General features: G+C 34.6%; 1 protein-coding gene across 6 annotated transcripts in view; it reads right to left on the bottom strand.

The window, feature by feature from the left end:
* The window catches only part of FMN2 (formin 2), a 370,776-nt gene that overhangs the window by 117,125 nt on the left and 227,839 nt on the right, over positions 1-25,812 (bottom strand). For 4 of the 6 annotated variants that reach the window (XR_005362164.1, XM_038542664.1, XM_038542668.1 and 1 more), the window contains 5 exons: positions 20,012-20,103; positions 19,727-19,856; positions 18,537-18,683; positions 15,245-15,304; positions 14,972-15,092 (listed from right to left, as the gene is read on the bottom strand). Coding sequence is in view for 5 of the 6 variants with exons in the window: in XM_038542664.1 (XP_038398592.1) it covers positions 14,972-15,092; positions 15,245-15,304; positions 18,537-18,683; positions 19,727-19,856; positions 20,012-20,103 (550 nt within the window). In the remaining variant the exon portion in view is untranslated. Of the gene's footprint in view, positions 1-14,971; positions 15,093-15,244; positions 15,305-18,536; positions 18,684-19,726; positions 19,857-20,011; positions 20,104-25,812 lie in introns of those variants that run through there. The other 2 variants (XM_038542666.1, XM_038542667.1) reach the window with 2 other exon arrangements.

Raw genomic sequence — 25,812 nt, 5'->3', positions numbered from 1 at the left:
ACATCGGGCTCCCTGCATGGGGCCTGCTTCTCCCTCTGCCTGTGTCTATGCCTCTCTCTCTGTGTCTCATAATAAATTCTTTAAAAAAAAACAACAACAACATAGCTTGTACTTTTAATTAAATTTCATATGTTCTTTAATTATGTTTACTTTTGAATTTGCTAGGCTATATAATTTCTTCATAAAGAATAAAAAAAAGGCTGAGTAATCAGACATTTTAAATTAGTGGGGCCCAGATGACTGAATTTCAACTCTAAAAGTCTATTCCTGGGTGGTTGCCTATTTTTATTTCCTCTTAAATAAAATTATTAAAAATGTCATACTATAGAGGAGCATATTTAGCATGTACTTAACATTTATCCAGTTTCCAACTTAACAGAACTTGTAACTGATGAATCACCAAATTCTACCACTAAAACTAATAATACACCGTATGTTAACTAAACTGAATTTAAATAAACAATTTAAAAAAGAAATAAAGCTTACTCAATACTTTAGAAAAGTCCCATGTGCTCCCTACATCCCACCCTGGGGCCCACAGCCAATCATTACCTTCAAGTTTTCAAAACAAAGGACATCAATTTCTATTGCCATTATCAGTGTAATAAGACTTCTCACTAATCTATCCATATCTTTGCCAATTTCACATTCTCTGACTTTTTATATTTTTGAAAAGGATACTAATCTATATCGTGAAATGAAATGCTAGGTGTGATTTAAAAAGTTCATGACACTTACACTTTCATGTTTAACAAGCTGTCATGCACCTGCAAATCTCCATCTACCAGTATACCTTTATCAATGTTCTCCTATAGGGCAAGTCCAACCAGACAGCTTCCTGAAGAGAAATCATTATAGCTGAGTACAGAAGGAGGAATAGGAGTTTGCTAATGTTAATGAAAAAAGAAATAACTGGAGAACCTCAGTCATAGAGGATGTAACATTCGCATGCAGACTGTTATAAATGACTTTAATCCAATAGTGACCACATACTACATATGGGAAGACTTTGCTTCCAAATTATCAAGTGATGATTTGCTTTTATGGGGTCCCTGTGCAAACATGCATTTTACGTCTTTGAATTAATCTAAGTTGGCTGTTGTACAAAAAGAAAAACATTTTTGTAGAGTACATTTTGTAACACAATCATGGGTAATTTATAAAATTAAATATATCTTAACTCAAAGTGTCAGAGAACTAATCACCTTTAATTATCTGTGTTTTTCTCAAGAACCACAGCCAGGTTAGAAAAGCAAGTGATTAGTGAAAATGAGGAAGTATAACTTTACTAGTTTCTTCTAATATGGATAAATGGCATCAAATCTTCAAATTGAATGACTGATGACCTGATTTTCTTCTCATCAACTCTCCCTTCCACTAGCAGAATTACCACAGAAAGTAATGGAGATTCAAGAGATTTACAGTATGAAAAGTCCAAGGATCTTGAAAAATGTTTATCTGAATTGAGTGCATATGGGTATGAATATGGGGGAGAAAAGACAGGGTGAGAAGAGAAAGATATTTGAAGCTTACTAACTTTGGAAAAAAATATCAAAAATGAAAAGTTTCTTTCAAAACTTTTGTAAAGAAAAAAATGAAAACAAAACTTTCGTAAAGGAATGTAAACATCTCAAACAGCAAAACATTATGGTAACCTGCATAGTGTTGACTAGAAGATTATAGAGTAATACTTTACACCATCCTCACTGCCCCTAACAATTAGAAAGATCTGTTAGGTTCTCTCCATCTTCTCTATACAAAATTGGGTAAAAACCACTATCATCATTTGAGCCCCTTTTAACTGGTCTCCCCAGTTCTATGCCTTTCAGAGCAATGTTTTCATGACATAAGTCATATCACTCTAATTCCGTAAGTAGAATCTTTAAGGGGCTGGATATTGCATTTGGGATAAAATGTAAACTTATAAAACACATAAACTTGTATACTCTATATGATCAGAAAACTTTCTCACGTCATGCTCACTGCGTTCTCAGAATACAGAGGCTTTTAGACTTTTCCACTGCCCAAAATGCTTCTCTGCTCTTCTTCATTCTCCTTCCCATCTATTCCAGGTACATACATGCTCCTTATCCATTTCCAGTCCTCCTGCCCAGTATGCCTGTGTTGGCTTTTGTGATCTAGTTGCTGCATATCTCTGTGGTTTTATCACTTTCTCCTTCCTTGCACTAAGCCTGTATTTGAGTCACAAAGGATTGTTCACAATTCCAAGAACATACTCATCTTATGCAATGGAACTCAGTGATTTGCCTCAAATCTCCCTCCATAAATTTTTCACCTGTAAATTATTGTCATGATTCCATTTAACAGCAATTGCTAACTCAAGCCTACCCTAACCAATTAGGTAGCACCAGGCTTACCTTCCACTCTGCTCTCTATACCAATTTGTTAACATGATTATGATACGACGGTATAATTACATGCCAGTGTTAGGCTTCTTGATTACATAATACATTCTTAAAGTATAACAACCAATTTCATATTCATCTTTTCACTCTAGGAATGGAGCAAAGCATCTTCATTAAAAGGTGCTCAAAAAATGCCAGTTCTGAGTACAGCTGAGAACACCTATTTGGATAAACTTTGTTGACTTAAAAAGACCAAGCTCAGTACTTTATAGACATGCTTGATACATACTAAATTCCAACAATAAAATTACATACAGTAAAAATACAGCTCTAATATTTCAGATGAGAATATAAGAATAATGAAAATGATAGATTAGTTGTAAAAATTTCACATTACATGAGACACACATAACAGAAGACAAGGTCATATAGAAATGCTATATAAAAAGAGAAAACAGACCATAAGGGAAGGGGGAAAACTATGAAGGGAAAAATTAGAGAGGAACACAAAACATGAGAGACTCCTAACTCTGGGAAACAAACAAAGGGTTGCAGAAGGAGAGGTTGGGGGGAATGGGGTAACTGGGTGATGGCACTAAGGAGAACACATGATGAGATGAGCACTGGGTGTTAAACTATATGTTGGCAAACTGAACTTAAATAAAATTTTTAAAAATGAAAAAAAAGAAAGCAGAGCTCAATAACTACTGTGTAATTCTATTAGTATCCCTTCAACTCTTTCATATGCCATGCTAAAGTACACTATAATTTCAAAGATTCAAGTTCTCACCTATTTCTAATTAAAATTAGAATACCTTAATAGACTCATTTTAAAATCATATCATCCTTATAATAAGGGTGCTCTTGACTTTTAGTAGAATAACAATTCTAGATGTAATAGGAAATGGGCTATAGAACTCACTATAAGTGGGTAAGGTGTGTTGAACCAAAATGTGTGTGTGGGGGTCTTTGATCCTGACTCAGCTTGGAGCTCTTATCTTAGCCAAGTCACAGCAGGATTGTGGGCTTTTCATGCTCCTTGTGTATTTTTTTTTTTACTTCATTCTTGACATAATTTCCTCAAGTTCTGAAGAACTTTAACATGTCTAAAATAAGTCAGAGACTACTTTCCATCTCTATTTACTCCTCCTGTCTTCCCTTCTGTAATAGTTTTTTATCAATCCAGGTATACAAGCTAAAATTTAAAAAATCGTGTACCTCTCTTTTCTTTACCTTGTATAGATCAGTACAATTACAGAATCTTATTCCAGTGTATCTTGGAAAACTCCTATAACCTTTTCTCCTCTTCATTCTAACCACAAGGAACTTATCTTTTCTTTTTTTTTTTTTTAAGATTTTATTTATTCATGAGAGACACAAAGAGAGAGAGAGACAGAGAGAGAGAGAGAGAGAGAGACTGAGACACAAGCAGAGGGAGATGCAGGCTCCATGCAGGGAGCCCAACGTGGGACTCCATCCCGGGTCTCCAGGATCATACCCTGGGCCAAAGGTGGTGCTAAACCGCTGAGCCACCCGGGCTGCCCCACAAGGAATTTATATTATGCCCTCAACATCTATGACTAGTTACGTCTTCTGCTTCCAATCTCCCCTGTAAACCATCATTCACACAATCCTCATGATGGGCTTTCAAAGATGCATGTCTAAATATGTTTGTTGCATCCTTGCCTCAAAACATTTCCATGTCTAAGCAACAATTGCAGAATCAAGTCCAAACTCCTCAGTCAGTCCTCAAGATCCTTCCCAAGGATGCCTTGACATCCTCTAATTGCACATTCCTGAGCACTCTATACTCTAGTTTTATCAGATTTTACCATCCATTTCTTTCCTTTATTGGTTCACTCACTTACTTACTGAGTCCAGATCAAGTCAGGCATCTGCTAAAAGCTAAGCACAGTCAATGTCAAATCCTCACTGAAGGGTTCAATTCCAATAACAGGGAGCTATACTAGTGTTGACATAAAGCTCTGGATTGGGTTCCCCTGGTTCAAATAGAGCCTCCTTTGTAGGGTATTTAACATCTCTAATTTGTAGCTACCTTATCACTGAGGAGAGGATTAATGATAATATCAACATCATAGGAATTAAATGGAGTTAATGCATGTAAAACACGGACACTGAGTAGGCAAGCAATCTACCTCGAAAAGCAACTCAAAATTACTGGCTGAGCAGCCTTATCAAACCATATATATGCACAATTCTGACACTACTTATGAATTCTTCTTCAATGAGCCAACTCAGGTATGAATATTTTTATCCATCAGATGTAAACCTGATATAAATTAAGAAAACTCTGGCCTCATGGGTCAATAGATAATCAAAGCCAAAATAGTTGCAAGACCAGTGACTTGCTCATGCTCTTTGCCATTGTTGAAATTTTTTCTTTCTCCTGGAGAAAATTTTACTGATTCAAAGTCTGATTTAAATATAATTTCTCAATTATATTTAATCATTACCTTTTCTGTGTTTCTATAGTATCTTATTTATATAACTAAAAAATATTTGTTATACTACAAAGTAGTTATCCATATAATCATTGGCCTCTTATTAATTGATGAACTATGAAGGAAAGGTCTATTTTTTATTTGTACATTCTAATAATTTAATAAACATGTGTTGAATGATAATTAAGGTGTTGGACTATAATATCTCTAAGATTCCTTACAATCTAAACCTAATAAATTATCAAGAATCTGAAAAAAAAAAGTTCATTGCTTCTGATCTCGTAATTATAAGAGTCTATTTTTTTTTAAAGATTGTATTTATTTATTCATGAGAGATACAGAGAGAGAGGTAGAGACACAGGCAGAGGGTGAAGCAGGCTCCACGCAGGGAAGCCTTGATGCTGGGACTCAATCCCGGAACTCCAAGGGTGACACCCTGGGCCAAAGGCAAGTGCCAAACTGTTGAGCCACTCAGGGATCCCCTCTAAGAGTCTATTAAGGAAATAATCAGAGATATAGTAAAAACATTATGAATAAAGATGTTCAACATATTTCTTAAGAGTAGGGAAAACTGGGAAAAGTCTAATTTCTTTCTTACAAGAATCAAATTACTCACTAAATTATGGCACAATCATAAGAAGGATTATTATGAAATCATCTGAAATGGTTTTTGAATTGTATTAAATGGCATGGGAAAATGCTCATGTTATAATTTTTAGTGGGGAAAAAACATGTAAGTTATAAAAGTGAATACAGATGTCCAGTCAAATGGAATGATGAATTCATAGGCTGAGCCTTCCTTCTGCTGAAAACACATAGCAATAAATGAAAACATAAAAAGAGAAAACCAAACAACACAGTATGCTTTAAAAACTGTAATATCTCCTTAGACCAGAAATATTAGAGTAGCCCAAGTTAATAAACAGACCTAAAGTGAGAGGTCACTGTAGTATGCATGTAGAGAAGGTAAAGATCTTGGCTTACAAAGAGACTAGTGAAGGAAGAGTTCACATAGCCAGAAATGGAACCAGTCTCACTACTAGAAAACAGAGCTGTGACTGAGCTCTCCAAATCATGAAAGGAGGATGAAAACAGCTATTGACTACATGCAGCTGTGTGACTGGAGCAGGATGCACAGGCAGACACAGCCTTCAGGTAAGACCTCAGCTAAGTCATTCACTATCTTGATACTGAATCTGTAATAAGCCTAATATGCAAGTATACATACATATACGTGGGCATACTAATAGAGGCTTTGGTTCTGGCCTACAGGCCAAAAACAGGCCGTGTCAAAGCAATTGAAAAAAAAAATGAGACAGTTAAGGATTGCGGGGGTCAGGAGAAGGGAAAGAACAAAAGACAGGCAGACTGACAGTTTCTGTCAAATCCACAACTTGCAATACAAAGGCAATCCTAAACAATACAGACATAACTGTGTGCCTATGCCTATGTCCCAACTGAACTTTATTTACAGAAAGAGGGCTCAATTAACAGATAGGCTGTGAATTTCTGACACTTGATTTAAATCAACATTGCAACACCAAAATGAAACTAATGAATAGAAAGATAGCTTGTAACTATTAATAAATGAAATATTAATTCGTTTCAGGTGAAACAAAAGAAAATCCAAAAAGGTCTTCAATATGGTTTTATAAATATCAAAGAGATAAAGGAAAGATAATATCTAAAATAAGAACAAGAAATTACTTTAAATTTAAAAAGGGATGTGATAAAAATCACATTAGAAATATTGCAAACAGGGATGCCTGGGTGGTTCAGTGGTTTAGCGCCTGCCTTTGGCTAAGGGCATGATCCTAGAGTCCCGGGATCGAGTCCCACATCAGGCTCCCTGCATGGAGCCTGGTTCTCCCTCTGCCTGTGACTCTGCCTTTCTCTCTGTGTCTCTCATGAATAAATAAATAAAAAGAAAAAATATTTTTCTTTAAAAAATATATTTAACATTTTTTTCTTTAAAAAAAGAAGTATTGCAAACAAAAATATTATCATGATTAGTTGCATTGTTAACACAAACATCAAATTGGACAAAGTCAAAGAGAGACAAAGAGCTAGAAGACAACATTGAGGATTATAGCAAAAAAGGTGGGGGTGGATTTTTAAAAGATGAAAGAGAAGTTAGGAGACAGAGAGGTAAGCTAAGTATCTCCAATGTACATCTAAAAACAGCATCAGGTAAAGAGAGAAAAGTGATGAACACTAACAGATAACCATTGAGAATTCTGAAGACATTAAGGAAAATATCAGTCTTTAAGCTGAAAGTTCTCACTAAGTACAGAGCAAGACAATGAATGAATGAATGAATGAATGAATGAATGAATATTGTGCACTTAAAGCAAAGCCAAAGATGAATAGGGATAATAAGAAAATTATCAGGGAAATACAAATCAAAACCACAATGAGATACCACCTCACACCAGTGAGAATGGGGAAAATTAACAAGGCAGGAAACCACAAATGTTGGAGAGGATGCGGAGGGAACCCTCTTACACTGTTGGTGGGAATGTGAACTGGTACAGCCACTCTGGAAAACTGTGTGCAGGTTCCTCAAAGAGTTAAAAATAGACCTGCCCTACGAACCCAGCAATTGCACTGCTGGGGATTTACCCCAAAGATACAAATGCAATGAAACGCCACGGACACCTGCACCCCGATGTTTCTAGCAGCAATGGCCACAATAGCCAAACTGTGGAAGGAGCCTCGGTGTCCATCGAAAGATGAATGGATAAAGAAGATGTGGTTCATGTATACAATGGAATATTACTCAGCCATTAGAAATGACAAATACCCACCATTTGCTTCAACGTGGATGGAACTGGAGGGTATTATGCTGAGTGAAGTAAGTCAATCAGAGAAGGACAAACATTATATGGTCTCATTCATTTGGGGAATATAAAAAATAGTGAAAGGGAATAAAGGGGAAAGGAGAAAAGATGAGTGGGAAATATCAGAAAGGGAGACAGAACATGAGAGACTCCTAACTCTGGGAAACGAACTAGGGGTGGTGGAAGGGGAGGGGTGAATGGGTGACGGGCACTGAGGGGGGCACTTGACGGGATGAGCACTGGGTGTTATTCTGTATGTTGGCAAATTGAACACCAATAAAAAATAAATTTATTATTAAAAAAAGAAAATTATAAAAGTCATCCAAAGAGAGGATAGATTATCTATAATAGAATGACAATTACATTTAATACAGTCTTATCAGATGACAGAAGAAAAAAAGATATCTTCAAAATACTGATAAAAACAAGTCAATCTAGAATTATCTATCCAACAAAATAATAACTAAAAATAAGGATTTCTTTTCAATCATCTTTTGGACTAAATTTCAAATGTACCAACCTTCAATGAGAGAACAATCAAATGAGAAGGAGAAAAATGGAATGCAATAATGGCAGCATAGTGATTGATTTAATACCGATAAATGTTATTAGGTAATGATTATAAAACACTAGTAATTTTCAGAAGAAAAATGTTGGGACTAGAAGCCTGAAAAAAATCCTAGAAGAAAGATGAGACTTTATTAGTTAGAATGTTCTAAAACTTTCATCTTATTTGGGAAGATACACTAAATAAATTTATAGCATATTAGACATTATATAAAGAAAATATGTTAAACATTTATGATCAGCCCACAAATTAATAGAAATTATCTATAGCTTCCAAAATGCATTAGAGGAATCAGAGAGAGAATACTGAAAAATTTGTGAACACAGAAGAAAACCAGAAAAACAGAATGTAAATGTTAATTTACCCAACTATAAAGCAGAAAGTACAATAGACAAAATTTATATGTGTCATGGCTCCAATGGTATAATTTGTGCTTATGTGTGAAATAAACACTCATACTAGATAAAAATATATCAAATACTAATATTATTTATCACTGCACTGTAGAATCACAGATAAACATATTTTCTCTACATTTCTCAGTGTTGTTTGATGTTCCTATGCTGAACTGATATTTATAATCATAATAAAATGTTGCTTCTTAAAAAGCTATTGGTTACATTTGAATGGAGTTTATATCATTTATCTGTCAAACAAAAATCTTAGAAATTTACAACTGTAAATAAAATTGCTATGCACAAATATGTCTATGTTAGCAATTTTGAAGGCTGAATTTTCCTGTATATCTCTGAGCACAGACATGACTTCAATTTGAAGATATAGTTTATGAATTTCAAACATTTTCAAGTTGATTATTGAAGGCAGGGGTAGGAGTGGAGGATACAGAAATAATTTGCATGAGAACATTCTTGCCCAGTTCCGGTAATTTAATTACCCAATGCCCCGTACATGTTGAGTTGATTTAAGTCATGTGGCAAGTGCTACAATTTCTAGCTGAGAAAGGCACTGGAATAGAAGTCGTCATTTGGCAGGACTGCATCAAGAAAAGCTGCTGACAGCCAGAAGGATCAAAAGCAGATCAGGTTGCTTAACAAACTACATGTCACTGAGCTAAGAAAGCCAGGGGAGCACCCTGAGGAGCTGTGGAAATCTTGGGAAACAAGTATAGAAACTAAACTTAGTGGATGTTCTTATCAAATGCTAAGACGAGATTCAGTTGTTTTATTAAAATGCCTAAGCCATAACACATCATTCCCAGTATTTCCTTAGAAATAAAAATGACATCTGTAAGCAGAAAAAAAAGAAGTGATAGAGGCAGAAGACAAGTAATTTAATGGTTATAGTTTATTTTTTATCAAACTAATCACACCATTTATTTTTTCTTTATTATGAGTAGCCAATATTTATTGGACATTTACAATGTGGGAAGTAGTGGGATAAATTCCCTATACACATCATCTCTCATTTTCTAAACCATCTTGAAACAACTTGCTTCTGCAAAAAAAAAAAAAAAAAAAAACTGAACAGGCTATTTGACTCTTCCTAAATGAATTATCTAATTTGATCACTTAGGAGGAGTCATTTTTAATAGGCTATTTATCAAAGTAGACATTACTTTAAATTATATCAAAAATAATACAACCCAATATTCTCCCATTTGACTCCTATTCAGTAAAATTAATGTATATATCTATTTATACCCATCGCATTCCAAAAGGGACACAAGGCAATTTTGTTTTATGCTTTGTTGATATAAAATGCTGTATTCATATGCTAAAACTTTCCTAGAAATTGAATTTAAATTTCAGCTCATAAGATTTCCTTCTTTGTATCACGAAATGTTTTTTTAAATGGAAAAACTCAAATTCTAGAAAAGCAAAACATAATAGGTATGATTAAATTATGATTTTTGTCAGTATTTAATGGATGCCTCAGAGTCTGACAGCCTTGTAAAGAGTTCTTCAAGCTAATATCATTTTACAAGAATAGTAATACATAATTACATTAGTTCTTAAACTATAGTTTCATTTCCCCACTTTCACTGTGAGCTCCTCTGAGGCAAATGCCATGCTTCTGTTACTAACATGGTACCAGGCTTGCATTTCTTAAAATGTGTTCCACCAACTAGAGAAACTACCAGATACTCTGAAAAATGTACTCTGTGGTCAAATAAATTAGAGAACTGCTTGCCAACCCTTCTTTCAGAGAAGACTGTGAATTACCTTTAAATTTATCTTATCCCAGCAGTTCTTATCTTCATTTGGTCATGAAATGTTCCATTTCTAGAGCAGCAAATTTTAACAATCACACACAAATGAGGAAATATACTGGGTGAGCAAATGCTATCGGTCCTAGTTTAGGGAAGAGGCTTTTTAGAGAAATTAGTCATATCCCAACAAAAAGTATAAATGGTAGGGCTTAAAATCATCACCTTCTCACCCCTCTGAGGTACTAAAAATTGCCAAGATGTCCCCTCAATGCTTAATCTGTGTAGTTTATCACAAGACAGATGTGCAAGAGGAAACAGTACTCAGTGGCACTGGTAACTTGTCCTTTTCAAAACCACTATCTGGTATATGCTAATTTCTTTGTTTTAGCTCAAAGAGACTTGTGAGAACGTGGCATTTTCAGGGCTATATGTATATTTAATAACTATAGTAAAAAACTATGTAGATAAAAAACAAATGTGGTAACATTCCAAAGTGATGTACAGGAATCCAAAGCAAACAGGAATCCCCTGGTAATAAGATTACCATTCCTATCATTTGTTAAATCACCTGCAAACTACAGAATTCTCTGCAAGACCAAATTGTTAATCAAAGTGAAAAGTATTTTGCAGATATTCCAGAAATTCCCCGTAGCATCACATTAAAGAGACAGAGAGAGAGGAGAGAGAGAGAGAATACAGAATTTCTTAAGGAAACCAAGATACCTGGCAAATTTTGAAGTATAATACAATACTATACATGAAATGTTGGGTTGTTTACAAGGCAGTCATTCTTGGGCTCAGTTAATGAGCACCCATATTTGAGGTTCTAAGTGAGAACATCTACAGGACAGAATTTCACCCCTCCTTGGCAGTGATGATTATAACTTTTCTTATGCGTAGCACAAGCAAATGCCTAACATGCATCAGGGCTATAAATAAATGTTGTAGAGTGTTTAGAAAATATAAGCAAACTATATAATGTTGCTCTGTTGATTTAAGTTTATATAAGCATCTGTGATAAGAATTTAACAACTTCATAAATTTCCTTACAGATCAAAATCTTTGGATGACTATTTCAAAACTAGGATTCAATCTCTTAAAAAGTGATATCATATTTGATTTATGGAAAGAGGTAACCAAGTCACTTCTTCTCATCTAGTAATACAACCTCAAATGAAAATCTCACATTTAAAAAAAAAAAAAAAGAAAAGAAAATCTCACATAAATCTATTTATTCCCTGTCTGTGCTTAACACACTTAGCAAGAGTGAGCTGAAACAAACAGCAGAGGCACTCTCAATTCTGCAACAAGAACCCTCATGATCATAAAGGGAATAAAGAGATTTTACATATAAAACTAAAAAAAATTATAAACTATTTGACTCCCTGGAAATGTTACCTTTTTTCACTATAACTCTCTTTATCTTAAAAATTATCACTAAAGTATAATTGACATACAAGATTATTTTAGTTTTAGGTGTACAATATAATGACTCAACATTTCTATACATTGTGAAATGAACACCACAATAAGTCTAGTTAACATCAGTCCCACATATAGTTAATTTTTTTCATTGTGATGTGAGTTCTTTCAAGATTTATTTATTAGATAGAGACAGAGAGAGGGAGAGAGAGAGAGAGAGAGAGAGAGGCGGGGAAGGGCAGAGGAAGATAGATCCTAAACAGACTCCACACAGAGTCCAGAGGCTAACACAGAGCTTGATCTCATGACTCTGAAATTCCAACCTGAGTCAAAACTAAGAGCCAAGTACTTAACCCACTGTGCCACCCAGGCACCCTAACTGGGATAGGAATTCGTAAGATTTCCTTTCTAACCATTTTTCAAATTTGTAATACAGTATTACTAACTAAATTCACTACACTTTATGTTACACCCCCATGACATATTTATGTCATAATTGGAAATTTGTACCTCATGATCCCCTTCACTCATTTTGCCCACCATCCAAACCCCTCCCCTCTAGCAACTACCAATTTGTTTTTTGTATCTATGAGCTTTGTTTTGTTTTCCTACTTTGTTTTTTAGATTCTACACATAAGTTAAATCATATAGTATTTGTCTTTTTCTGTGAGACTTATTTCACTGAACAAAACACACTCAAGGTCCATTCATGTTGTTGCAAATAAGATTTCATCCTTCTTTATGGCTGAGTAATACTCCTGTGTGCATGTACACACACTATATACATACACACATAAATAAAACATCTTTATCAATCTTTATCAATATCAATTAATTTCTTGATGGACTCTTCTGTTGCTTCCATATCTTGGCCATAGTAAATAATGCTGCAATGAACAAGAGGGCTGCATATAGCTTTGCAAATTAGTGTTTTCATTTTCTTCAGATAAATATCCAGAAGTAACACTGCTGGATTTGATGACAGTTCTATTTTTTAATTTTTGGAAACCTCCATACTGTTTTTCACAGTAGCTGCACCAATTCATAATCCCACCAACGGAGTGAGCAGATTCCTGTTTCTCTACATCCTTGCCAACATTTGCGGTTTCTTGTCCTTTTGATAATAGCCATTCCAATAGGTGTGAAATGATAGCTCATTATAGTTTTAATTGGCATTTCCCTGATAATTAGTGATGCTGAGTATCTTTTCATGTGCCTCTTGGCCATTGGTATGTCTTCTTTGGAAAAATGTCTATTCAGATCCTCTGCCCATTTTTAATTGGAATGTTTGTGTTTTTGTTTTTAAGTTGTAGGAGTTCTTTATATATTTTCGTGGCTAACCCCTTATTGGATTTATCATTTGCAAATATCTTCTCTCCCATTCAGTAAGTTGATTTGTCCTATTGTTAAGTTTCCTTTGCTGTGCAGAAGCTTTTTAGTTTGATATAGTCCCATTTGTTTATTTGGCTTCTGTTGCCACTGCCTTTGGAGTTAGATCCAAAAAAATATCACGAAGACTGATACCAAGGAGCTTGATATTTTCTTCTACAAGTTTTATGGTTTCTGGTCTTACATTCAGGTCTTTAGCCTATTTTGAGTGAATTTTTGAATATGATATAAGATACTGTCCAGTTTCATTTTTTTGCATTTAGATGTCCAGTTCTCCCAAACTCCATTTATTGAAGAGACCATACTTTCCTCAGTGTATATTCTTGCCTCTTTTGTCCTAAATGGACTGTATATGTATGGGCTTATTTCTGGGCTTTCTATTCTATTCAGTTGACCAATGTGTCTGTTTTTATGCCAATATTATACTCTTCTAATTACTATAGCTTTGTAATATAGCTTGAAGTCAGGGAGTGTAATATCTCCAGTTTTATTCATCTTTCTCAAAATTCCTTTGGCTATTTGGGATCTTTTGTGGTTCCTATACAAAATTTAGGATTTGTTCTAATTCTGTGAAAAATGGCATTTAAATTTCAAAAGGCACTGCATGGAATCTGTAGATTGCTTTGGGTAATACAGACATTTTTAACAAAATTAAGTCTTCCAAACAATAAGTATGGAATAGCTTTCCATTTATCTGTACATTTTTCAATTTCTTTCACCAATGTCTTATAGGTTCTACTGTACACATCTTGTCTTTCCTTGGTTAAATTTATTCCTAGGTATTTTTTTTTTTGATGAAATTGTAAATGAGATCAAATCCTTAATTTCTCTTTTGAACAGTCTGTTGTTGGTGTATAAAAATGCAATAGATTTTTGTTTATTGATTTTGTACCCTGAAACTTAACTTATTGGTTCTAATAGTTTCTGGTGCAGTCTCTAAGGTTTTCTTTTCTTTTTTCCTTTTTTCCTAAGGTTTTCTATATACAAAATATTATCCTTTGCAAATAGTGAGTTTTTCTTCTTCCTTTCCAATTTGGAGAGCTTTTACTTTAAATGTTACTTTTTTTTTTTTAAGAGAGAGAGAAAGGGAAAGAGATAGGTAAAGGGGCAGAGGCAGAGAGAGAATCTCAAGCAGGCTCCCTGCTGAGTGCAGAGCCTGACCGGGGACTTGATCTCACAGCCTTGAGATTATGATCTGAGATGAAGTCAAGAGTTGGACTCTTAACCGACTGAGTTACCCAGGTGCCCTTTAAATTTACTTTTAATTTAGAAACCTGAAAAATTCCAGACTCAGTTCAAAATGATTTGATACAAGGTTTCTCTACTAAAAATAAAATGTTACCAAATATGTGAAAGAAGAATATTTTTTTGTTCCCAGGAAAGTTCATAAGCCACAACATCTTGTGCAAAGAATACCAAGGGAGTATAGGAGGAACTATTTCTCTTTTAACAATAACATGATAAATGTACAAATGCTTGGCTTAAAGTGAAAACAAGATGATCAAATTTGCTTCTGATGAAAGGGATTGCTATTCAAATAACCAATATACTACTCAATAGCTAAATGTCTAATACATATAACTTTTTAAACAACAAATGAATGAGATCATTTTTCTTTTGCCACACTAAAAAAAACTGTAGTTTTACAAAGCTATTAAAGATTTACGTTCTTGAAAAATACTGAAAAGTCTGTGTTTTTCTCATTAAAAAAACATAAGTAGTACAAAACATGATTCTTTAAGATTATGAGTTACCTTTCAAGTCCTTCTTGAGTTTTCTGAGATCTTTTTGAAAATCTTCAAACTTCATCTGTGAGGCCTGAAAAAGGTCCTGGGGTTCTGGCAGTGGAAAAACACACTGTTCTTTTCCAGCATCCTAATTAGCAAGAAACACATAATTTTAAAACAAATCAGCATCAATATAAATAAGAATAACACAACAATGCTAATGGTGAAACAACAACAAACACTGCCAATCACTCAACAACAAAGAATAACAAAATCAACTATATGTAAAAAATGTCTTACCTCATCAAAATTTCGAAGATAATAGGAAACAATATATGATAAAAGGCTTCTGCTATTGTCCTAGGCAGAAAGACCAAAGTAAGTAAAAATATATTTTTTGAAATATTAAATATACAATGTCAAATAAAATAAATACCAGTAAATCAATATATAAATGGAAACATTTAGAATAAAATGGGAAAGTCCATGTTTCAAAGTACTTCAGCCACTGCATCTAAGGAGTTTAATGGCACAGAAGATCTTGTTTTTCCCAATGTTCTAATCTAAGCTCCAAGTGGAAGCACAGCTGTTCAAGGGTGGAGTCTCAGCTGTGAATACTTTCCTGTTTTTACCCTCCTCAGTCAGAAAATTAGTTCATTAACTGTCATGTTTTATTATTAAAAGGTATAACTATTATTTTAGCTGAAATGACTAAATATTGCCAGCATTTCTATACCATTTCTGGACCAGCAGGTATCACTCCAACAGTAAGTTTGACAAAGGCTTATTAGTATATAGATTAGGAAAATAAAGTTAAGTATTATTTTAAGTAAGCAGGAACTTAAAAAAAATAATAATAAAAATTTTTTAAAAATTTTTTAAAAAGCAGGAACTTTACTTTTTCTAAAATTTTAAAAATTTACTTATTCATAAGAGACACACAGAGGGAGGTAGAGACATAAGCAGAGGGAGAAGCAAGCTTCCCGCAGGGAGCCTGATGTGGAATGCGATCCCAGGACCCCAGGATCACGACTTGAGCCAGACATAGACACTCAATCACTAAGCCACCCAGGTGCCCCTAAGCAGGAGTTTTAAAAATGCAAATATGCATATTATAAATTGCTAGTCAGCAACTGAGATTGAGAAATTAATATCCTCACTACTATAAATAATGCAATGTATTTACTACTATAGAAAAACATGTAGAATTGTTTCTATTCTAATAGTTTTCAAGGAATAGTTTTTCACTCTTTTTCTGGCATACTTAGAGGTATTAAGTTTTAATTATTTCTCTTTTTTGCATCACTTGAAATTACTGCTAGATAATTTGAATGTGGGAAGACAAATATATATATATATATTTTTAAAAACCTTATGACACAAACTACATCTCCTAAAGTGTTCAGCCTAAACATCATTTTCCCTCTATTTATAAAAAGCAATATCCCTTTATAATTTAATTTGATATGAATTCACCTTTTAGACTTCCCTCATAGTAATTTATAATAATAATATATTATGCAGTAATATATTACAATAATAAAAGCAGTGTATTTATTAGAAAGAGACTTTGCTTGTAAATAATTTAAGCAACTTACCTTTCTCTTTCCTAACATATATCAATGCAATGGTTAACAGTATATGAATCAATTAACAAAGCATTTATTAAATGTGTGCTGATACGCATGCTGAGTGAAAATTCTAAGTCATCTAAATAACAGCTCTGTCCATGTAGGCCTACAAATACTACTAAGAAGTAGATATAGTTATATTTGTTTTATAGAGAAAGAACCAAATCAGGAAGACTTTATATATTGTGAGACTGCAAGTGAAATTATAAAATAAAATCTTGCTTCTTGATTTTTTATGTAATTTTATCTAGATTTCTCCTTAGTTATTTAAATTAATAAAATTTAACTTATTGGGGGATTGAATAAGATATATCAAACAATAAAAAAACAAATAATCCCTTATTCATATATAATTATGATTACAGAATCTATTTCAGATCCACTTTTGTAAGTTAAATATTGTGTTGATGATATTTATATTCCAGTGTTATTTGCAAATGTTACTTGTTTCAAACCAGCCATCATTCTTACTATGAACCACATTCATAGTGCTTTGAAGAAGAAGAACTATGAGCCACATTCAAGTGCTTCAAAGAGAGCTTTTGCTTTTGGATAAATATGATTTATTAGGTTGACAAATTGGAGGTTCCTGTGAAAACTTGTGACATACAAATATGATAGGATCTGAATTTTAAAAATCACGAAAATTATATGCTGCTGGTGTTGCAAAACAGGATGATAGCTTTATTGAATTTTGGAAGAGCAGTGTGTTGCATATCACAGAACTCAATGAAAGAATGGTAAATGGATGTATGAGTAGAAGTATGAATGAATGAGCAAATTATTTGTGGGCCAATAGAAAAAACAAAAAGAAGTATGTCTTTCTTATGTGGGAGATTATAGTTGACCGTTGAATAACATGAGTTTGAATTGTGTGAGTCCTCTTACACATAGGTTTTTTCAACAAATACAGTACAGTACTGGGAATATATTTTCTCTTCCTTTTGATCTTGTTAATAACATTTTCTTTTCCCTAGCTTACTCTATTGTAAGAATACTGTATACATTACATGTAACAAGAAATAGGTGTCAAGTAATGTTATCGTAAGACTTCTCATCAACAACAGTAGGCTATTGGTAGTTAAGCTTTGGGAGAGTCAAAAGTTATGTGTGGATCTTCAACTGAGCAGGAGGTCAGTGCCTCTGCATCATTCAAGGGTGAACTATATTCATTATCTAGGAAAAACAATTCTAGTATTTCCATTTCTATGAGTCAGTTGTTTACTTAAATTTACTATTTTAAAAACATGACCCTAATTTCCTTTATCAAACAGTTCTGTGTGGAGATTCTTCTATCAGAGAAACAGAATTCTACTATTTTCTAAGTTTACAGTCTCAGACATTAACTCTAAACATCATAGTTGTTTCCTTAATCTTCTATTTTTACTGACACTCTCATAATCTGAGATGTTAATTTTAAACAAATACAAGTATAGAAGCAGATCAAAAATTAATTAGTCCTGCAAAAAGGCTTAGACATTCTCACACATATCAGTATAAAGGGGAGAATGATATGTAGAAAAGCAGGATCATCTTTTACATTTTATTTACAATCTATTTTCACCCATCTTTGCTTTGTTTTAAAAGCACAAGCCTGTTCGCCTCCATTATTTAACATAGAAGAGAAGAAGAATGTCTAATTTATGAAAAGTAGTCCTCAGAGTCCAAAGCGATAAATATTAGCAGACATGGTAATGATAAAAATCATTATTTTTCATTCTATTTAAAAGTTCTCTACTCAATTATTCATTAGTCATAGGATTCACAATTACTCATTTTAGAAAGTATTATTATTCACAAAACCATAAACTTTTGATGGCCATATACTTTTATCTGACTCAGAAGATAAAGAATTCGGAACATAAAGAAACATTTATTGCAACAGGTTTAGAGTCAAGCTTATTACTAAACAAAACATCTAATCCTCAAATTGCCTACATTCATTCATACAAAATACTTACACTGCTTTTGACATCTTTCAGCTTCGGAAGAATGTCTAATCCAAAGCCATCCGCCTGTCCTCGAGTCTTGTTTCCACCATTCATGTAGTTGCCAAAAGCAAGAACCAAACCCAGAATCTGCATAACCCCTGGACCATTTTTTAATGTCTGCAAAACAGCATAAAGAACATTTTCTCTCTCAGACAAAGTTTTCTTTGAATTATCTTAAATCAGTGGCAGATATTACACTAATAATTTTGGGTGACAATCAAAATGTATCAGTGCTTATTATTAGGGTATTTTAAGAGCAGTGTTTCCAAAGTTAATTTTAAGAAGTTGCCACCTACAACATTCAGATATACATTTGTAAACTGAGAGATACCATTCTAGGCTATTTCTATGATATAATTGCACAGAAAACAAATAAGGTTGTAATAGGAGAACTACTACAAAATAATGTCATTGCCATCACCCTAATTGTACCTAACTCTGGAGCAATAGAAACTTTTGGCACAAGCTGTGGGAAACCAAAACACGGCTATAAAGATTAATTCCAAATTTAGATTTATCCCTGAAAAGTTCACACTCACTTCTTCCAAAACACAAAGCTCAGCTGCAATTTGCATGTCTTCTTTCCTCTGAAAATGTGTCTTTAATAACATCTTACTAGTTTTCAAAATGATTTACCACAACGAGAACGAATGGTACAATTGATTTTTGACAAATTGTTTTAAATGGTAATATTGGTAACTTTCTGCCAAGCATTTATTCTTTATTTTTGGAAGAATATTTATCTGCTGTTGAGTCATACAGCTGTTCCTAAACTATTTGGATAGAATCATTAACAGTTTGTTGAAGGCCCCTTCCAAAACTGAAGGAAAGTAAATGAAATGCCTTCAAATCACATCGAATCTGGAGTCTGAGGTAGGACAGGATCAGACCATTTTGGCAAAAGCAGAGGGAACAGAAATCCCTGGAGGTAGGAGCCCAACCAGCATACTCCAGCGATAGCACCCTGTGACAGTGTGCACCAATCATCATTTGCTTTGATCTGGAAGCCATTGTGGTACCTTCTCTTCTGTGGAACTGCTCTCCTGAAAATTTATGCATACTTAGAGAATACAATAAAAAAAGTTTTTAAAATATGAACACGACTGAACACAATTCAACATCAGAACTCAACTGTCAGCATTCTACAGACCAGAACCCACCTCACACAATTTCTGTAGCAATTCCAGTTTACGACGAATTGAGCAAATACTTTCTGAAAATGTGGACTGGAACAGGATACAAAAGACTCGCTCTGAAAAGTTGGGGATTAGTGACAGTTCATAAAGGAACCTAAGGAAATAAAGCCAAGTTAAGAGGAAAAATATAATTCATATAAACAGATGTCTATTCTCCTATCAGAACAATTATGAAGACACTATATTTTCCATATGGAAACAGGCTGTCCATAGCCTGGCCACCCTCACAAGCTTTCAAGGTGTGCTTACTGTTCAGGTTTGTCCAGAGACTTGGCATTTTCCTTGTCTTTGGAGGACCGGCCATGCTTCTCGATTTTTTCAAGTTCATCTGACTGTGCTCTCTGGAAAAAATAATGCCAAGCAGTGATTCAAAATCTGGTGAAATTAATCTCTTAGATTATGGTAATTTTAATATAGAAAACTTCTATATATTTTCATATTTCTTAGTATCTGTTTGCCGTAAAGCTTGACTTAATTCATGAAGGCATTTTAAAGTGTAAATATGTTTAAATGCAAACCAGATCACCTCTAAACCTTCCAAATAATGTTATTGGCTATTAGTGATCTGCAAAGCATTTATTTATTCAAGTATGCTTTAAAACAATACAGTTTTCCTCTCTTGTTTCTTGGCTGTTTGTAATACTCTCTAGAATACAAGAACTTCATTTTAAAGTGGTATGTCTTATTCAGAAATCAACCAAGTTAAATTTGGAAGTAATGTGAACCTAATGTTATAAGAAATTTAAAGGGAAAAAAAGTACTTATTTACTATTACAATCATTGTTTATGGCTTTTTTTAAGGGAAAAATACAATAGAATTATTAAGTGCTGGGACAAAAATAAAAGGGTTTTATTCTTCTGCTGAGTTTTCTTTTTGACACAAAAATGGCTTCAGGCTTCTCTTCTCCCAAAGTATCTCCTTTTATCCTTCCTACTAAATTTCTTTGTAGGAGAGTTTCTCCTGAATTTTCAATATACGATAGAAGAGTTTATAGACATTGAAAAACACAAATCTATTCTTCTTTATGAAAAACTTGGATGCTTTTTATTTGTAGTCTTGTCTTAGTTTAGAACTCATGGAGATGTTCCAAAATAGCTAAATAGAATATTCCTATGCATTAAGAAATGTCAGTAGACTACCATACTTTTTTCTTTTTTTAAAGATTTTATTCATTTATTCATGAGACATACAGAGAAAGAGGCAGAGACACAGGCAGAGGGAGAAGCAGGCTGCCTGCAGCAAGCCCGATACAGGACTCAATCCCAGGACTCTAGGATCACGCCAAAGGCGGACGCTCAACCACTGAGCCACCCAGGCGCCCCAGACTACCATACTTTGAATTTGAGTCTAATCATGAGAACTTAAATTCCCTTCACATTATTTTTTTGTTTAAATATTAAGCAGTTTAGCCAAGGACTACTGTATAGAATAGAATGTGATAGATTTATAGAAACTAAAGATTTTATCTGAAAAACAGCTATGTTCTGTTTCTTATTGTTTTGAAATACAAGTTTTCAGGTAATAGGATTAACTGGCAAAGACTAGTTTCTCACAAGAAGCTTTAAAAAAAACTGCTCATTTTTTTTAAAGACTTTATTTATTTGAGACATAGAGCCAGAGAGAGAGCACAAGTGGAGAGTAGAGGAGAGGGAGAAGTAGACTCCTGGCTGAGCAGGGATTCCCCATGCAGGGCTAGATCCCAGGACCCTGATCAGGATCACCTGAGATGGTGATCCAAGGGAAAGGCAGACAGTTAACCAATAGAGGCCTCAGATGACCCGAAAGCTGCTCATTTTTAAATTTTATTTATTTGCTTTTAAGTAAGCTCTATGTCCAATGTGGGGCTCAAACTCATGATCCCAAGATCAATAGTAACACATTTACCAACAGAATCAGCTAGGTACCCCAAATGAAGCTTCTTTTGACAGGGGATTAGATAGCAGATCAGGAAATCTTCTGAGGATTTGAATTTGAAAATAAATTTTCTATCTGAAATAATACAACAAAAGATCCAAAGGTATAAAAGGAATATGTTTAATGCAAATATCCCAAGCTACTTGAAAGTTTTAGAACCTGTTCCTAGAATTTAAATTGCATAATAATCTTACTTTTTTCCTTCAGTTTATTATGGCCTTGCCCCAGAATTTTAGGGGGGTAAATACCACCTCATTTATTTATCATAGTTACCGTCCAGAAGTCAGCTCGACGGATACTATCATTATACCACTTGAAAACAAGTAACAAGATGACCTTTAATAATAACCATGCTTGAGGATGCCTGGGTGGCTCAGTGGTTGAGCATCTGCCTTCAGCTCAGAGTGTGATCTTGGAGTCCTGGGATCCAGTCCCACATTGGGCTCCCTGCATGGAGCTTGCTTCTCCCTCTGCCTGTGTCTCTACCTCTCTGTGTCTCTCATGAATAAATAAGTAAAATCTTTAAAAAAAAAAAAAAAAAAAAGAATAATGACCATGCTCATCTTTTGGCAAATGAGTGAACAGAGTGATATCCTAAAAGAATATTAAATTAAAAATACAGATAAAGCAGGGTTGTTTTAAGAACTATAGGTCCACACCAAATTATACCTTATAAAGGCTTCTAGTCCCTATAATCTCTCATTCTTTTTTTTTTTTCTCTCATTCTTTTAAAAGAAATAAGTTCTACCAAAGCAGAAAATTAGTCTGCTATCTTCAAGCCCAAGCACATTCAATACTCAAACATCAGGGGCGGGGTTAGGGTGGGGGGTGGATTGGAAATCCACCTTCTTACAATCTGATAAAGTAATCAAATTTGTTGGCTTTATTTTTGTTTTTTGAACTTTAGATACTTTGACATAGACTCAACCTAGTTGAGTGCTGGTACAAGAAGATCAAGGACTAGAAGCTGACTCCACCGACTCAGTAAATTTCCCTAGGGCTTAGATACACACACACACACACACACACACACACACACACACACACACCTCAAGAGACAGCGACAAGACAAATGAAGATGGCTAAGTAAATCTTAATAATAATTAAATACACAAGAGAAGGATAAAGCTCCCCAATGTCTTGAGAACATAGTGACTTTCTGGCAATACTATAGAGTTATTCTCTAAATTATTTAGTACACATAAATTACTAATTGCAAAGTCCTTTATACTTATGCTCTACTAAACCATTTCTGATGACTCTAGAAAGCAAGCTACCCTGGGTTGACAGTGCTGCTTTATGGATGATAAAGGGAACTAAATGCCACTCTATGCCATACCACATTGGGTCCCTGGACTCTCTAAACAATAGAATTGATCAGAGGCCAAACCAGAGTTTCAGGCAAGGCTTTACTGGGGCTCATGCTGGAGCACAAAGGAGAGAGCACAAAAGAAGAATGTCCACAAGCTGACTTCTGGAGGAGAGGTCAGGGAGAGGTGGTTTTTTTTTTTTTTTTTTTTTTTTTTTTTAAGAGTTAGGTGGCACAGTAACTTCTTGCAAGATACACATCAATAAAGGCAAAGGAAACAAAAGTAAAAATGAACTATTGGGACTTAATCAGGATAAAAAGCTTCTGCACAGCAACAGAAACAGTCAACAAAACTAAAAGACAACCTACAGAATGGGAGAAGATATTTGCAAATGACATATCAGATAAAGGGCTAGTATCCAAGATCTATAAAGAACTTTTTAAACTCAACACCAAGAAACAAAAAATCCAATCATGAAATGGGCAGAAGACATGAAGAGAAATTTCACCAAAGAAGACAAAGAAAGACATGGCCAACAAGTACATGAGAAAATACTCTGCATCATTTGCCATCAGAGAAATCCAAATCAAAACCACAATGAGATACCACCTCACACCGGTTAGAATGGTGAAAATTAACAAGACAGGAAACAGCAAATGTTGGAGAGGATGTAGAGAAAGGGGAACCCTCTTGCACTGTTGGTGGGAATGCAAACTGGTACAGTCACTCTGGAAAACAGTATGGAGGTTCCTCAAAAAGTTAAAAATAGAGCTACCCTACAACCCAGCTATTGCAATACTGAGTATTTACCCCAAGATACAGATATAGTGAAACTCTGGGACACCTGCACCCTAATGTTCACAGCAGCAATGTCTACAATAGTCCAAACTGAGTAAGGAGCCACGATGTTCTTTGACAGATGAATGGATAAAGACGACATGGTGTATATATTACTCAGCAAGCAGAAAGGATGAATACCCACCATTTGCTTCCATGCGGATGGAACTGGAGGGTATTATGCTGAGTGAAGTAAGTCAATTGGAGAAGGACAATCATCATGTGGTTTCACTCATACGGGGAATATAAGAAATAGTGAAAGGGATCATAAGGGAAAGGAGGGGAACTGAGTGGGAAAAAATAGAGAGGGAGACAAACCATGAGAGACTCCTAACTCTGGGAAATGAACAAAGGGTTGCGGAAGGGAAGGTGGGCAGGAGGTTGGAGTAACTGGGTAACAGGCACTGAGGAGGGCACTTGATGGGATGAGCATTGGGTATTATACTATATGTTGGCAAATTAAACTTCAAAAAAACAAATGGAAAAAAAAGAACTTAAAAAAAAGTTAGGTGGCAAAAGGGTGACATCTAAGCATGTAGAGGCAGGGACTTATTAGCTCCTGTGCACTTAAAGATTATACTTCTTCATGCATCACATATCTAATAAACATGTAAGATCTCCACCCCTGGGCATAATTTTTAGTATTATATTGAAGAGAAAAGTTGGGGAAAGGTCAGTGCTGGGGTGCATCTTGGCACAGACTGGTTTGGTCCAGTCTTCACCAATCTGTGGTAAGCATCCTCTTTCCAAATTCCTGCAAGATGTGCTACTCAAGAGGCATTGAGTTTTAGCTTCCCTCAGCCTCCCTTATGGAGGCAGCCAAGAAACACTGAATTTCACAGTCAGGGCTGAGGGAACTGGAATCTGGTGCTTGCTTTGTCTCATATCCATGACCCATAAACTGCATTCTTCTTCCAAATACTGGCATATGTAACTTTATGGCATTAAAAATAAAATCAATTTTGGGGGCGCCTGGGTGGCTCAGTAGGTTAAGTAAACAACTCTTGATTTCAGCTCAGATCATAATCTCGGAGTTCTAGGATGGAGTCCCAAGTCCCACTTCACACTCAGCAGGGAGTCTGCTTGAGGATTCTCTTTCCCTCTCCCTCTGCTCCTCCCCCACTCATTTTTTTTCTCTCTCTAATAAAAAATAAATCTTTAAAAATAAAAAAATTAAATCAATTTTTAAAAAATCAGTATTCATCTTATTTTTAAAAAGTCTTTAAATATAATGAAGCTATCAAGCTTATGGTAGCAAACATAAAATTTCCAAAATTCTATTGTTTACTTCAGATCTTGAATTTTATGGTTGGCAACAATCATCAATTGTTTTCCTTGAAGTGACCACTTACTTTGTACATTTTGAAGAAAATATCTACCAAACCCCAACTTACTAATAATCCCAGTTTGCCAATCAGATTTTCAAATAGAAATGGTGTCCAGTGACAAGGGGCTACCTTAAATCACAAGTGGTTTTTATCAAACTATCTGTTGTACTGTAGCATGTAACAGAAACACTTTGTGTGTACTTCCCATTTTATCACACAGAGCATTAAAAAGACATACTCAAGAGTTGAATTTTAATAAATATAATAATTTTCGCTGTTCATTAAGGACACTCTTAAACTAAGTCATCTTTTTACGCCCCTGCCAATTGCATGGCAATGAAGAATTATAATGACGTGTAAATGTGTGGTTCTACTGCCTTGATACAGGCAGAGGTGCCAGAATGTTTACCTTTCACTGCCTTTGAGCCATCAGTACAAACACTTACACTACCAGAAAAGCAAGTAATATCTTAGTGTTATTACGAAAATCATTCTTATCTTGCAGACCCCTTTGGGGAAAAAAGTAGAGTCCCTGGGCACCCACAGAGCAGAGTTTGGAAACTGACATCTGGTAAAATCTTCTTATCCAAATGATGATTATATTATCTTCAACATTCACCATACTCAAACACCTCCAGTGACAAAAACTCATTCTCACTC

The sequence above is a fragment of the Canis lupus genome, chromosome 7, assembly GCF_011100685.1.
Source record: "Canis lupus familiaris isolate Mischka breed German Shepherd chromosome 7, alternate assembly UU_Cfam_GSD_1.0, whole genome shotgun sequence".
NCBI classification, from domain to species: domain Eukaryota; kingdom Metazoa; phylum Chordata; class Mammalia; order Carnivora; family Canidae; genus Canis; species Canis lupus.
The sequence above is the reverse complement of the archived record's forward strand: the minus strand, read 5'-3'. Positions and strand labels throughout refer to the sequence as shown.